The sequence below is a fragment of the Amphiprion ocellaris genome, chromosome 12 (assembly GCF_022539595.1).
Source record: "Amphiprion ocellaris isolate individual 3 ecotype Okinawa chromosome 12, ASM2253959v1, whole genome shotgun sequence".
In the NCBI taxonomy this organism is placed as follows: Eukaryota; Metazoa; Chordata; class Actinopteri; family Pomacentridae; genus Amphiprion; species Amphiprion ocellaris.
The window spans coordinates 9,466,240-9,481,542 of record NC_072777.1 but is presented as its reverse complement, the minus strand read 5'-3'; the positions used below and the strand labels follow the sequence as shown (position 1 = coordinate 9,481,542).

Below are 15,303 nucleotides of genomic sequence, written 5' to 3'. Positions count from 1 at the left end.
ATGAAACATATCTTGAACTACAACCATGACTAGTCAGGTATCTTGAACTGGAGTCAACACTAGCCATAGTTCGACTGCAGATATCCACAATTCACACTGCAGGTAGCTGTAGCAAGAAACCAGATATACACACATGTAAAAATGATGACATTTGTCCAGCTCTGTATGTGCAAAATGACAATTGTGGATTGGATGAATAATGACACAGATATCTGAAATGTCCTTTTTGACAAATGGATCTTCAATACATATCCAGTTTAGCTATTAGTTGCCAAAACGGCTTGCCATACATTGGTAAGATAAAACTCTGGATGTATTCAGAGCTCCGATATGGAGCCATGATTCAGCCTTGCTCATGAACCAGGTGAGCTAGAGTATGCCATCACTAAGTCCAGTCTTAATTACATTTTAAGGATATTTCATTGTTTCGGAACACATTACAGTGACACAGAGGTAAATGTTTGACAGTGTTTTAATGTTAATACACTATATCAGAGAAAACAACGGTACAATGAGTGTTTTCAGTAACTCCATCCAGTATATATAGTGTCATAGTGGATGTCATGCTAACATGCTAATTAGCTTGAGACACAAAATCTAGCTGAGGCTGATTGGAAATAATTAGTTATTAGTATTTCAGTGTTAAAACACTGTCCTGAAGTAACGTTTAAACGTCTCTATTACCCACCACACCTCTCCCAGCACAGATTCTGGTTTTCAGGATAATATGTAACGAGTTATGCTTTGAGTAATCAGACTTTCTTTCAGTTTTCTTTCAGAACAGAGGCAAGACATAGAGGTCAAACAAATTCACACTGACTGATAACAGTGCAGTAAAGTTACACACTTTCCACCTATAGCAGGTAAGGCTGCATTACTTCTTCAGTTAACTCCTGGACAACTCTTTGTTGTTGCTTTCATGGTAAAAATACCGAGGCTGTTATAGCTTATATCAACAACTATGTTTCAAGAGGTACACAAGAGGGTGACATCAGCTAATAACTCCTACAGCAAACGTTCACAGAATCATCAGCATTTTCCTGTGAAATGTCTTTTACCAATATCAAGCATGAATTGTATCTGAAGTGTATCTGACTCCTACATCAAACTATGAAATAACACCTGGTGTTGACCCATGATCAAAAGTGCACATCTGCTAGTTACCACCAGGTCAACCTCCCCTCCTTTTAATTTGGACTCATTTTTACATGTTGGACTTATTTAGAAACTGTCAAGAAGACGACAGTACTAGCCTCCATCAGTCCTCTAAGCTAAATGACATAAGCAAGCTAAAATGCTCACAATGACAATGCTGACATGCCGATGTTTATTAGACATATAGGTCATCATCTTAGTTTGGCATGTTAGAATGTTAACATTAGCTAATTAGCAGTAAACACAAAGTAGAACTGAGGCAGAGGGGAATGGCATAAGTGTTGGACACGTATTTAAGGGTTGGACACGTTAACATGTTGACCTGATGGTGGCGCTAGAAAAGTTATTCATCATAGTCTGTCCAACAGGTTTTGATTTCAGTTTAAAACTAAGTGAAAGACAGGAGGTGTGATGCTAACATGATGCTAAAACAATCATAATATATTATCAATATGATGCAAACATAATAGTGAATAGTGATACTGCAAACAGGATACTAACATTATATTAGCATGATGTTAATTTGATACTAACATAGTATTAGCATGACACTAACATAATGTTAAAATGATGCTAACACTATATTAGCATGAAACTAATGTTAACATGATGCAAACATATTATTAACATAATGTCCACACAATATTAAGATCTATATTACCTTGATGCTAACATAATAGTAACATGATGTTAACTTAACGTTAACATGATGCTAGCACAGTCAGCATGATTGTAGCGTAACTGTAACTACATGGGTAAAGCTAACACAATGCTAATATAATATTAATATGGTGCTTCCACAATGATAACATAATGCTAGTATAATGTCTACAAGTTGGTAACAAGACACAAACATAAAATTAACCAAGTGCTCAAGAACAGAGAAATGATTGAAAGGTAAAACATAATGCAGTGCCGTAAATATTTGTTTTTACTGTTTATTATCTCAGGAGCTCTCACGTTTGTCTTGGAGCTCCTTGGAGGGATCCTGACGCTTCTGTTGGTACAGACTGGACTCTGAAATTAATAATACATACTGGCAGTAAACAACATTAGAACACAATCGAGCTGTCATTGGATTAAATTGTTAAAATGTGAAAATCTGATAGGTGTAGGTACAGCAACCAGGTGGGTAGGACATAGTCACTTATCACTGAAACTTGGAGGGGTCATTCACTCGGCCCATAAACATCAGACTGTTGGTTGTCTCATGGTAGATGATGAAGATGAAGGGTCTGTTGAAGGTCAGTCGAGGAGGAAGCGATCGGAACTCAGTGGCTCCGCCTCCTGTAGTAGCATCACCACTTTGCTCATCGACAGAGATCATGGCTTTATGATAAACCTGCAGATGAAAATGCAAAATCGGTAAATGATGTGAACAAGAAAAGCACTCAGAGAGCGCAGTATTCCGCCAAGGCTGCTCTGTCGTTGTACGATTTATGACGGATAAGTCCCGAAAGGTCTGCAGCTGTGGATTTGTAGTAGGATCGCAATCATGTGATCATCAGCAGGCAGCTGACGTAGCTGACTATCTCTCATTGACATGGAAATCCTTAACAAATCTGTGGAACCAGACTAAAAGCCGCATCACTGCCAAAATCTAATCAGGTGGTCCTTGTGTCATTTCTGATGTTCCCTGAAAATTTCATCCGAATCCATTGTGCCGTTTTTGAGTAATGTTGCTAACAGACAGACAAACAGACGTTGATTGTCACATAACTCCGCCGCTGTCCTTGGCAGAGCAATAAATAAAGGTTATTTGTACTTGCTGACAATTGTAGAGAGCAGATTGGATGCGTGTGTTCCATGAAGAACTCAGTTGTTGTTGGTGATGGCATCATGAGGTAGGCTGTACAACTCAGTGATCAACTCTAGGGTCATTTATTTTGCAGCAGCCAAGAAAGCCCAACCAACACAAACACCAATGACAGGAAAACAAAAAAGATCAGCTCATCTGTTCAGAAACCTGCAGCTGATGTGCTTCACTGGGCTGAGCATAGGTGTAGCACTGCCAGAACAACACTTGTGAGGTTAGCATAAACCAGCTAATATTCATACATTTCTTTACGCGCCTGAAAATCTAAATATCATCTGTCATCATTCTGCCGTAGGGAGAAGTACTGTGGCTTCTGTGTATTTCTTTAAAGCAATCGTAATCATCGTAGGTGGTGCTAAGCCTGTAGCAATGGTGTCCCTGCAAAATAAGGACAGTGGAGTTGTTCTTGTGGAACGTTTGCAAGCAGGGATTTGTCTGGAGCACTCTGGCCAAGCGTCCTCAGCCTGGAATGGGCCCAAGAAACAACAGCGTAATTTCTATCTCTCTCTGGCTTTCTTTTGCAAGAGAATTTTGATTGTCTTTTCTCCTTTCTCTTGTGTTATGGTGGCCATATAAAGACTCACTGCTGCCGCCTGCTGCAGTGGAGGATCTCACTGGAGTCTTCACATAGGAACCTTTGTTCATGAATTGTTGCTGGGAGACATACGACAGCATCTCGCATTGTGCAGACGTGGTCAATAATTTTTATTGCTTTAAAATTGTAGGGGAGTTTATTTTTAAGCATTTAAAAGTTTTCGAGTTTAATTTTGAGCTTCTTCACTCACCTGTGTGAGCTTAGGTCCTTTAGCTCCGCCCATATTGCTGGTGTCGGCATCGTCCTCAAACACCTGAGTGATGTCGAGAGTTTGCAGGATGTCCTTCAGAGAGTAAGTCTGCTGTAGCTTGAAGCGAGGAAGCTGCACCTCCAAATTGCTGTGTACATGACAAAACAAGAGTTTTAATGTTGTGTGGCAGAAATGTTCTTGTTCTTGAAAGAATTATCTGTGAATGTCGAACTGTGCGCAGTTGACTGGTATTTATGGTGTCGTGACGAGTGAAGGAAGTAAGGAAGGAAGATAAGGACAACAGTGATAAGGAAGTAGGAAGGAAATGAAGGATGGAGGGAAGAAAGGAAGGCTGTAAAATGACAGAAACTAAACAATGAAAGGTGCAGAATGGGAAAAAAGAAAGCAAACTGAAAAGAGGAGAGGGAGACAACAGATTGGAGAACTGAGCACAGCAAGAAAGAGGAAACAAAGGAGGAAAGAAGAAGGGCAGGAAGGACCGACGGATGTAAAACGTGAGGTGAGGAAAGATGAGAGGGAAGGTTTAAAAAGGAAGGAGGTAAGAGTAGGGTGAAGGAAGTAAAGACAGGAGGAAAGGAGGGAAGAAAGGAAAGATGGAAGTGCCTGAAAGAGGAAATGTTGCAGGAAAAAAAAATGTAAAGAAAAAGAAGAACATCTCACGTCTTCTTCAGCTGTTGGATCCAGCCTCGGACCTTCTCCCCTGTTACTTCCTCCTCCACACTGGTGATGTCCACGTCTTCGTCGGGCAGCACAACCAACATGGCCGCCCCGTTCGCCATCGGCAGCTTCAACACACCGGCCTTCACTGAGCGGTCGTATGCCAGGAAGTACTTACCTGACCCGAACATCATGGGAACCATGACAACGTGATACTTGTCCACGAAGAAACGCTCGTCCTGAGTGGTCGACGAATTAAAAGTCGTGCTGAACTGAGCTAAAACACAGGAAAAAATAACTTTATTTATATACACAATAGAGACAACTCAAGAGCACACTGTGTCTGATTGAAAACGTGACTTCTGAAATCTGCTGGGTCTTGTGCATGAAGTTTTTAAAAACACTTGTGATGTTCCAAGTAGAGACTCAGGTGTCAGACAGCCCAGCGCTCTGATAGGTAACAGGTGACACATACTTTGGTAGGAGGCAACGGTGGTAATCAGCAGCTGAGTTTGGGGGTCCAGCTTGGATACCAGCTCCTGGATACGGTTTCCGGTCTTTTCCTCCACCCAGCGGTTAATGGTGTCAATGGCTTCATACGGCGTCGTGTAGTCCAGACTCTGAGCATTCCCCCGAAACTTGTTCTGAACCAGGTCCATGTAAGATGATGACACGGAGAAACTCCTAGCAGGAAGGACAGCCACACCCTGCTGGAAGTTAAAACCTGCGTTCTCCTGCAGGATGTTGTTCCTCAGATTCTGAAAGACATCTGAGAACAGCAGATCTTGGTTTAAAACCCAAACACTGTCTGAAATCCAGCTCCTGACCTCTGACCTCTAACGCCTGACCTACCTGGGATGGTCTGAGGGTCTAGTCCGGTCAGTGTGAGTCCCTGCAGCAGCTGGTCCTGGGTTGGACCATTGGTGGCACTCAACAGCGCCAACAGTCCAGCGGACACCGTGAACGGAGACAGGAAGACGTTGTCGTCAGTGCGGCTTGCTACGGCTCGGTAAAGCCTGGCAGCAAAGTCTGCATTCTTATTGGAGAGATCCTTCACTGAGGCATCAATGGTCTGAGAGGAGGCCAGGCTAAGCAGGATGATGAGGAGGCCGACCAATGAGAGGGGGGCGGAGGGAGTCATGGTCTCCTCTGCTAGAAGAGACGCAAACACAAGCTCAGTTCTGTTACAATGACAGGATTTGTGACAGACATAAAGAGCTCTGGTTGTCAGAACTCCATCTGCAAAATTATGGTTTTAATAGGAACAGAGAGCTGACCAACACCCAAACTAATGGCGCTTTCCACTGGCACCTACTTGGCTTGACTCTACTCGACTCGACTCGGTTTAGGTTGTTTTCCATTACAATTGAGTACTACCTCATCGTGGGTGGAGTCATCATAGCACGGCAGCCCAGATGTCCCTTAACGTCATTTGTGTTCAACACAAATGCAACACAACAATGGAGGACATCGAGGTGATGGTACACCTGCTGCTCGGTCTATGGCTTTTTGTCAGATTCAAAGCAAAAGAAGAGAGTCGGTGAAGAGCAATGCACACCATTTCTGTTGCCAGTTTTTTTTTTTAAATGGCGGGTTTGGTTTTCGTGAAGGAGTCGCTCTTGTGTGTCGTCATTCTCTGTCCAGTCAGTGTCCTGCACTCTGTAGACGTCACATTATCGGCTCAACTCAGCTCGCTTAGAACCCCGACACATAGTACCTGGTACCAAGTACTACATCCTTAGGTAAAACCCCACAAACCAAGTAGAGTCGAGCCGAGTAGGTGTTAGTGGAAAAGCACCATTTATGCATGCCATAAACACTTACTACTGATCAGTCAAGCTGATTGATGCACCAAATTATTGTGAGTCAAACTAGATAAGTACTGCACTAATCTGATCACACTTCCATGATGGGAGAAAATTGATGTTCAGTCACACCTGATTTCTGTACTATGAAGCAGAGTTTGAGGTTAGGGAACTAATTTATGGTTCACACTAGCCATCCTGGATCTGATAAGTCACTGAAGTAAATTCACTGAAGCTCCAAGTTTCAGTGAATGTAAATATGGTGTCTGAGTGCAAGTGAAAGCAGCACTGATGGCTGTAATGGCTGAGTGTAGCAGCGTAACATCACAGAGAGCACACAGTCAAAGTCTGCATGCCTTTACTTGACAGGCTGGATGCAGAGACCTCAAAATGTTAACAGGAGCTAAAGTGTAGTTTGTCGCTTCCAGCTGTTTGTAGGAGTCTTTCCTCTGAGTTCATTTAATACCTGCAGCATCAGAAGGCAGCAAGATCCATATGAGCATCTCCAATTGATAGAGAGCTGTGTAAATTTATGAACAACAGCAGTAAATTCATTCATTTCTTATAATTACAAATGATCCTGGACACACTCAGTCATAGTTTATCAGTTACCATTAAATCATTTGTTACACTGCTGAATCCTGAGCTTCAAAAATCTGATCTGTTTGGTAACATGTTTCTGTCATATCAAGCTACTTTTTATGAGGGAGGTTTTTCCGTCTGTCAGCATTATGTTGCAGCAGTAGCATTAGTGTTTGTAAGAATATTCCTCTAATCGATAACTATCAAAATACAGCCATGGGTTGCCCAGTAAGAATGAAAACATGTTCTATTGCACCGTAACTGGCTGTAGTTAAACTATCATCACACACAGATGATTTTTTTCTCTCAAACACAGCAGCATATCCTGGTCTATTCTGTTCAATACCCAAAATTTGAACTGTACCTGTATCAATCTATACACATGACATAATCAGTAGCATTAACTGTAAAATAAGAATAAAAAGTACATCAGTATGTGATCTCTGAAGCGTCATAGTGGCAAAGTTTTCAAAAATCTTCCATGTAACAACAGCCTAATAAAGTTCCTGAAATTCATTTTTGGCTTTTGGTTTTTCTGTGCTAACCAAAGACTTTTGGTGGCTCCATTTTGACACCTCAATGAAACATTTCTGGAGGAGACTGCTGTATGAAGGTTTAAGTTCAAACGGGTCAGTAAGTAGACTGACTGCCAACCATATAAATACAAGTCTTAAGTGTTTTAATCAGCTTCTGTTGCATTAATGCATCCTACTGGAAACTGGAAAACTGGAGTTCCCTCCACTGATAATCTATAACTCTTTAGGTAGTCTTTAGGTGGTCTCTAAAAATTCTTGTCTTCCTCAATGTTACTATCTGTTCTCTGAGCTCCATGGGATGTTCAACAAACAGCGACGACATTTTGCAATACCGCTGATGGTCAATAGGTGGTGTTTTAATACATATAGATTGGTTTGTGGAACATAATCTGCTCTGGACCAGGTTTATTTCCATGGGGATGTACCTGCAACAAGAAGTGAATCACCATCGTTGCTGTCAGCTCAACTCCTGAATGAAAATCCTGATTCTTAACCAACACACAAACAAATCTGAATGACAATCACCTCTGCAGACACAGTTTAAAGCTTAAATATCTTTGGTTAAACTGATGTTTTGATGATATCAGCTCGACCCTGAGGCCTTGGACTAAACAGGAGGCTTCATTACAGATGATCTAACTTTGCTGGACTGATTAGAAACAATGACGAATCAGTCTATAGGGAGGAGGTCCAGCATCTGTGGCGATGGTGTCACCATAACAACCTGAAACCTCAACTCCGGAAAAACCAAAGAGATGATCACTGACTTCAGGAGTTCAAAGCGGATGGAGCACTCTGCCCTCTACATCAATTGAGAGGAGAGGAGGTAGAGAGGGTGCAGAGCTTCAGGTTCCTCGGGGTTCACATCGCGGGTGATTGGAACCACACTACCTCCCCTCAGAGACATTTACACCGGCAGAGTTCAGAGGAAAGCCAGGGGAATCACCAGACACCCCTCACACCCAGAACACTCTCTTTTCTCCCCCGTCCTCTCAGGTAGACGGTACAGGACACTGAGAGCATCACTCAAAAACAGCTTTTAACCACAAGCTGTCAAATGTCTTCTCCCTTCCCGCTGAAAGACAATATCACATGCCAACAAGTGCAATATTCATGTTTAAGTGCAATAATCTTGCATAGAGCAGGTCTCTAACCACAAACTGTTTCCACACTTTATAGTTTGCTCTTATATTTCAGTTGTACATATTTTTAGTCTGTGTTAATATGCTGTATATAGTTTATTTTTAATGCTGCTACAGTGCTAAACTTATTTTCATTGTTTTTTTTAATAAGAGTGAGAATAAAGCTATTCTATTCTATTCTATTCTATAGTGGCTTTAGTTAGACCGACCACACCTCTTTTCCCTCTGCTGGGAGGATTATGAAACAAACTGACTGTGACTGTAAATCTCTTGCTCTTGTTTAAGGGAGGCATGGATCCATATGCATACGTCGGGTTTATTGCAATAAACACCTCTGATGGGCACTTGCTGTTTGAGAATTTATTTTTTGTAAAATTCCACAAGAGGCTGCTCCCTGTTTACTCATCTGTCACAAATTAATAGTGTAAATAAATACAAATGCTCACTGTGACAATAGAGACGTTTAAAAAAATTAATTCGAGTGCCTGCAGTTCTTTATTCTCATATTAACAGCTCTCAGGATGGACACATCCGGTCTGCAGGGCCGAGCCATCAGCATCCTATGACGTCATCTGTTGTTGTTTATTTTCTGTATTTCTATAAAACACTTTGAACTGACATGGTTGTCTATGTATCTGTGTTGCTGCTGATCAATCGCCGATATTATGTATTGATCATCTGCCAACCGTGCACTAAAAACCTGATGTACTGATGAGGCAACCCATGGGTCAGGTTTCTTATTGATCAATAACTGACGACACAGCCTCTTAAACTGCTGCTGTAAACAACAACAAACAAACAGACAAATAAACGTCATCGGGCTCACCTTCGGATCCTTCTGCTGTTCTTCCGATTTTGATTTTCGATCTTTCTGCTCTGAACCTTCACGCGCTGCGCATCACCGTTAAGCTCGCGCCCACGATCACCACTGGAAGCAACAGTGCTGTGTCCGGCCCGTGATTTTCAAAATAAAAGTCTTGTTTTGCGCGCAGCTACTTAACCATAAGAGGAACAAACTGCTGCAGTGAAGTCGGACAGTTCCAAGCAGCCATCGGTCTGCACGTGAATTTACAGAAACACTCACATCCTGTTTAATCCGGTACTGATTTAATAAAATGTTATCAGAAATATGTATCGGTTTGTATGAAGCCTGTAATAATTTCAGTTATAATAGGGTAACCTACCACTGCGTTCTCTGTTCATGTTTCAGTCTTCTTTTACACCAGTCCTTCTTAAACTACATTAACATATTGAGAAGATTAACAAATAGTCAAACAGTGAAAAGAAATACAAAGACAACTTCTGATCTGTTTGATATTTAGACTGAGGGATGAAACATCTGTACAGACGTCATTTTAAAAATTCTCACATCCCACTTACCAGGTATTTCTGTTAAACAATCAGTCCAATGTTAATATGCAGCAGATTAGAATTGTGACAGATTGTTCGCGCTTTTCATGCTTTTATTTTGATTGAAACAAAAACATTTGATGCCGGTTGATGTTGTCCATCTTTACAGCAGTGAATTCGCGCAGGCGCACTGTCAATAACATGATGGAGTTTTGTAATGTTTTATTTGAAGATGTCGAGGAGGGACAGGCAGTACAAATAATATAACTGCCTTTACATTTAAATATTAGGTTATTTTCATGACAAATCAAATAATTTGATAATAATTATAGCTCCCACTGCTGATGAAGTCAGTGATGTGTGGTTGACAGCTCAAGAAAAACCCAGTGAGTGAACTCATGAGCTGAGCTGCTGCTTAACTATAAGAGAAGTTGAAATACAGTAATAATGCTGCATTCAGAGTATAAACATCACATCAGCTGCAGTAAATATGACTGATGTTCACATATTTCTAGACACTATTCATTTTGTAAAAAGTGCATTAAAAAAAAATCTAATTCAGAACCTCCACTACAAAACTTCCAATTTAAATCTGAGATTAGCTTTGTGAACGAGACAGCATATTAGAATGTCCATATACAATTGCCTGCATAGTGTAAATAATATAATAATTTGAATGCACTGTTGTGCAGACAATATTTAAATAAAGTTTATTCTGTATTTACAGTCAGTCAGAGTTCAGGACTCCTCTGATGCCCTCCCTCCAGACAGCAGCATCTCGGCCGTCTCGGGGCAGATGGGGAGCAAACACCACTTCTAACCTGCGAAGGATGCTGCTCTGGTCGCCACGGGTCACTGTCTCCCGGAGACGCCGCAGTATCAGCCGAACCATCACCTGATTGGCCCAGGCCAAACCCAGAGCAGGGGACACGCTGGAGGACGAAGGACTGAGACACAAAGACACAGAAAAGAGCCAAATGTAAAATAGTCTGTTCATTAGAAAATAATAAAGTAAAGGCACACAATTTGTCAAACACCGTTTTTATACTGATCTTAAATGAGGAGAAATATGCAGACTACAGATTGACAGCATCAGTTTTATTTATTTAAATTATTTAAATTAAAAGCCGTTTTGGAAAAAAATCTCACAGAAATCAATCACCTCATTCAATAAAAAATATTTAGTTTTATTTGAATTAACCAGACACATCCAACTGAGGTCAGTAGTATGACAACGACAGAAGAGACTATAGAGAGGGTGAATGATGGTAAGAAAGGATGCACTGGGAAAAAAAAAGAAGGAAAGGGGAAAAGGAGGGATAAAAGCAAAGCTGAAAGTGAGTGAGAAAACAAGGGAGGGAAGAACAAAAGAAAAAAGGAAGGAAGGGAAACAGAAAGAAAGAAGGAAGGAAACAAGTAGAGATGACAATCATGTGACAAGTAAGAAACATGAATTTTACCCCAAACTGTTGTCTGATTGGTTGAAAACATCTGTGACCTGAAACAAACAAACATCAGGTGGTTTTGATTATTGATCTGTAATGTAAATCATCAGCATCCATCAATAAATGGGAGCGTAAGGAGACAGAAATCAGTCAGAGAACAGTTAGTCTGACTCACTGGATGCAGACTGTGGGTATAAGCTTGTCCCTTGCAATGCATTTTAAGTGTTATTTCTCCTCCCCTTCCACTATCTGAATGTTACCATTTTCAAAATTCACTTCACTGTAGAAAACAACAACCTACCACACTAATAATTTCAAGTTTTGCAGAGGATTGGAATCATGCAGTGAGGCAGCTTTGCTATTTTTATTCTGTGAATTAGCAATTTTAATAACAGTTTTAATGTACATGCATGTAGATGTTCTACCAAAACAGTTCCACCACTGCTAATTTTAAGAGGTACATGGGAGCCACATATTTTACTTGATGTCTCCTCATAAGATTATCATCGCACAACCAAACAAGAGCGTTCTTCCCTGTAGCAAAATGATGTGTAACGGTTACGTACTGTAGAATGGGATCACTAAGTGAGATTAGAGAGCAGTCAGAGACCAGAGTCTAGTCAGAGAACAATAAATGATGAGTCAAAGAATAAACAGACTAGAGTCCAAAGATCAGAGACCAGTTGGAGGCCACAAAATAGAACCAAACAGACACTAGATGCACTTATTGACCAGAGCCTATTCAGGAACACAGGCACCAGACACCGGCTTCTGAGTCCAGCTTCATCAGCAGTTTATCGGGTACTTCTTCATGATCCCACCTACAGAGACCAGTCCAGCCTCTCTGGTCTGGACTCACCACAACTAGACGTACAACAGCTGTCATCCTACTGGTCAGGGTGTTGTCAGGATGTGGAATTATTCCTGCAGTACTAGATGAGAGTCCAGGAGGGCCACCACTGACTGATCTACATCCTTTTGTTTAGTGCGGTCTGCCAGCCCTAAACCACATCACCACAGCCCCAAAGCAGCTGACTGAACCACACACTGATCCCTCAGCTTGAAATCCTGATTTTCCACAAGCACAGAGACGGGACACCCAGTCCTGGCGCTACCTGTTGTTCACATATGTGGGAATTTACTGAAAACCAGGAGCTCTGCCATGGTGCCAAAGGACAGGTGTGTGTTACCTGGTTGATGCAGAGGACAGGTGTGGTGAACTCCTGGCCCAGGCGGTGCAGTGCAGAGGAGAAGGTTAGTAGCTGTCTGTTCCTCTCCAGCCAATCATCAGCCTGGAACTCAGACCTGAACAGAGCCGCCACCGAGTCCACCACCAGGAGCCGGACCAGACCCTGAGCCAGCAGGAGAGGGGCACGGCGGGACAGACACACCTGGAGGGAGCCCTGCAGACAGAAAAAAACAGTCAATCTGTATATCTGCCACCATTTGTGACCCGATCTGAGGCCAGAAGATAAAACTCACAAGGTCGGCAGTGTGTTCAATGTAAATGTTGTTGCTGAAATGGAGGCTGCTGATCAGAGATGGAGGGACGTCGGAGCGCAGACTGGGCTGTTCTCTGATCAGCTGCTGCAGACGCTTGATGGGAAACGAGTCCTCGGTGCAGATATAAAGCGCTCCTGGAAGCACACCATTAACACAGTCACACCTGGCTCATCAAAATGTTCACCGATTCAGTCACTGACCTGAGTTCAGTCCTGACGGTGCATTCACTGACCTGAGTTCAGTCCTCCGTGCTCTGCCGGGTACTGTACAGACAGACAGAGCTGCAGGGCCAGCTGAGTCTTCCCCGCACCGCTTTCTCCTGACAGCTCTGTGATGACCCCCGCAGGCAGACCCCCCCGCAGCAGCTGGTCCAGCACTGGACAGCCCACACTGAGTCTGAGGCCGGATTCGATGCTGGGATATTCCCCCCGCTGCAGCTGGAGGGCTGAAAACACAGGAAAATGTAGGTACAGACCGATACAACAAATGTAGGTACAGACTGATACAACCCCGCTGCTTCAAGGAACGTTACAGGAGGTCATTCCTCCCCACAGCAATAAGACTCTTCAATATGTCTGTGTCTGGCAGTTCACACACTCTGCCTACTGACTAAACCACTGTGCATACTGGACACATTACATTCTAAATGTTATTCATTACATCTGTAAACTATCTGCACCTATTTATATCATTGCACATCCTCATTTGCACATTATGTTCATTTGCTCACTTCTGTATCACTCTTGTATATACTGTTATTTTTTTCTTTCCATATTATATTATATTTTAATGTATTTTATTTTATCTTATTTTATGCTACTTTCATTTTATACCTGACTCTAATATACTGTGTTGTCTTGTTCTTTACCCCCTTGTTGTTGAATACCCAGCTGCTGTAACAACAGAATTTCCCTCTGGGGATTAATAAAGTCTGTCTAAGTAAATACACTCCAGGACTTTACACAATGACGTCCAATCATGGGATCATCCTCTCTGACCTGTGACTGGAGGGTGTCTCCTGCAGGCGGTGGCGGCAGCGGTGAGCAGCTGCTGGACGTCAGACAGGGACAGACCAGTGAGTGTCTGCAGGTCCAGACTTGAAAGACACACCACCTCCCTGACAGACTGCAGTTTAGCTGGAGGGGGAAAGAAACATATGGTAATAATAAAAATAAATGAAACGATCTGTCTCTGTGAAACAGAACAACTAGATTCAAGACTTTAAAACAAGATAACAGCAATAACCATGAGTTGAGCTAACTTACATTCATGTGGGATTTGCCTGTCAGACAAGTTTTATAGAATAGAACAGAATATCCTTTATTAGTCCTACAAGGGGAAATTTGCAATGTCACAGCAGCAGTGACAGCAAAAAAAATCAAGAGAACACATTTATAAATTGAAGACAAGAGATATATACACTATATATACAATACAAATAAAAAAAACTGAAGAACACAAAGATAGTAACAACACAAATGTAAGAATATTTACACAAATGAATTGCACATTTTTTTAGGTGAATTTGGACTTGACATTCTGCTAATTGTCATTAAGTGACATCAGATTTAATACCCAACATTTAGCTATATACAGTACGTTTATATGTATATACTGATGTTACTATTAAAAAAAATGCTAAAAAACAACATTTTAAAGTTACATCTAGTGGGTGACCATATTTTATTAGGAGAAAAACAGTAAACTGTCATATTTTTGTCTTTAGACAATCAATAGTTTACTTTTGACTAAAGATATAGGAAAGATTCTTAAACCTGTAGATTAAATTGTAGCTTTCAAAACAAGACAGACAAAACTCCAACTGCAAAATCCAGTCGTTTTAACATGTTATCATATGATGGAGTTTAATAAATTATCAAAGAATAATACTAAAACGACTTGTTAGAGGAAATATATTTTAATAAAGCATGGGCCCATGTGAACATTAAAGACCATATATTATCATACTGTGTTTAATCAAGCTGTATTTTTACTAAGGTTTGATAAATTGGTTAAATATTAAAGTGCAACATTTCTGAGTGGAGTCTGGTGCAGCGGCTGTCACCTCTCCTCACGGCGGCTATGATCCTCGGACTGAGCTCCAGTTGATCCCAATTCATCTCCCCGCCGAGGACATAATACCTGCTGCTGCTGGAATCACAGTAAAACCGCACACCCGACTTGTCCTCCCAAACAAATCTGTTCGGTTGTTTGTTTGTTGTCTTTCCGCCAGAACAGCTTCGAAAAACACCCGCGCGAACACGAACGTCATAACGTGGCGCCGGTTGAAACCATTCTGCGCGGTCTTCGGGGTTGGCGGTTCCCTGTTCATCTCAAAAACAGAGTCTGTTTCGTCATAGTGTTGTGCAGTTATGCTTAATGTTGTATAAAATTACACGGATTAAAACGTAAAAAATGTTTACGTTTACAATATCGACAGTTTGATTCCGCTTTGTCATGGACAAACTACCCGCGAGAGCTCCGCCTCAGTGACGTCACTTCAGTG

At 41.6% G+C, this 15,303-nt stretch overlaps 2 protein-coding genes across 3 annotated transcripts; both read right to left on the bottom strand.

Annotated features, from left to right (window-relative positions):
• Positions 1-454: 454 nt before the first annotated feature.
• LOC111574979 (protein Z-dependent protease inhibitor-like) lies at positions 455-9,484 on the bottom strand. Of its 2 annotated transcripts, none has more exons than XM_023279847.3 (6): positions 9,326-9,484; positions 5,287-5,583; positions 4,910-5,203; positions 4,438-4,711; positions 3,757-3,904; positions 455-2,497 (listed from the first exon to the last, which is right to left on the bottom strand). In XM_023279847.3, the coding sequence occupies exons 2-6, from the start codon at positions 5,573-5,575 to the stop codon at positions 2,306-2,308; spliced, it is 1,197 nt and encodes a 398-aa protein (XP_023135615.2). In that variant the 5' UTR covers positions 5,576-5,583; positions 9,326-9,484; the 3' UTR covers positions 455-2,305. The 2 variants fall into 2 exon arrangements, with proteins under 2 accessions (XP_023135615.2, XP_023135616.2); XM_023279848.3 differs by having other exon boundaries at positions 5,287-5,586; positions 9,326-9,469.
• A 570-nt stretch (positions 9,485-10,054) lies between these two features.
• On the bottom strand, positions 10,055-15,080 carry xrcc3 (X-ray repair complementing defective repair in Chinese hamster cells 3). Its single transcript, XM_023279846.3, has 7 exons — positions 14,863-15,080; positions 13,796-13,933; positions 13,030-13,242; positions 12,777-12,931; positions 12,485-12,697; positions 11,310-11,347; positions 10,055-10,796 (listed from the first exon to the last, which is right to left on the bottom strand). Exons 1-7 carry the CDS (start codon positions 14,915-14,917, stop codon positions 10,577-10,579), a joined length of 1,032 nt encoding a protein of 343 aa, XP_023135614.2. The 5' UTR covers positions 14,918-15,080; the 3' UTR covers positions 10,055-10,576.
• Positions 15,081-15,303: the final 223 nt, after the last annotated feature.

Bases quoted from the DNA above. Each gene is read 5' to 3' on its own strand.
- LOC111574979 (XM_023279847.3), bottom strand. From the start codon at position 5,575: ATGACTCCCTCCGCCCCCCTCTCATTGGTCGGCCTCCTCATCATCCTG. The intron at 3,905-4,437 runs GTGAGATGTTCT...TCATGTACACAG, and splicing joins ATCCAACAGCTGAAGAAGAC to CAATTTGGAGGTGCAGCTTC. The intron at 2,498-3,756 runs GTGAGTGAAGAA...TTTCATCTGCAG, and splicing joins AAGGACCTAAGCTCACACAG to GTTTATCATAAAGCCATGAT.
- xrcc3 (XM_023279846.3), bottom strand. From the start codon at position 14,917: ATGAATTGGGATCAACTGGAGCTCAGTCCGAGGATCATAGCCGCCGTG. The intron at 12,932-13,029 runs GTCAGTGAATGC...GTGTGCTTCCAG, and splicing joins GCACGGAGGACTGAACTCAG to GAGCGCTTTATATCTGCACC. The intron at 10,797-11,309 runs GTAAAATTCATG...TTTGTGTCTCAG, and splicing joins CAATCAGACAACAGTTTGGG to TCCTTCGTCCTCCAGCGTGT.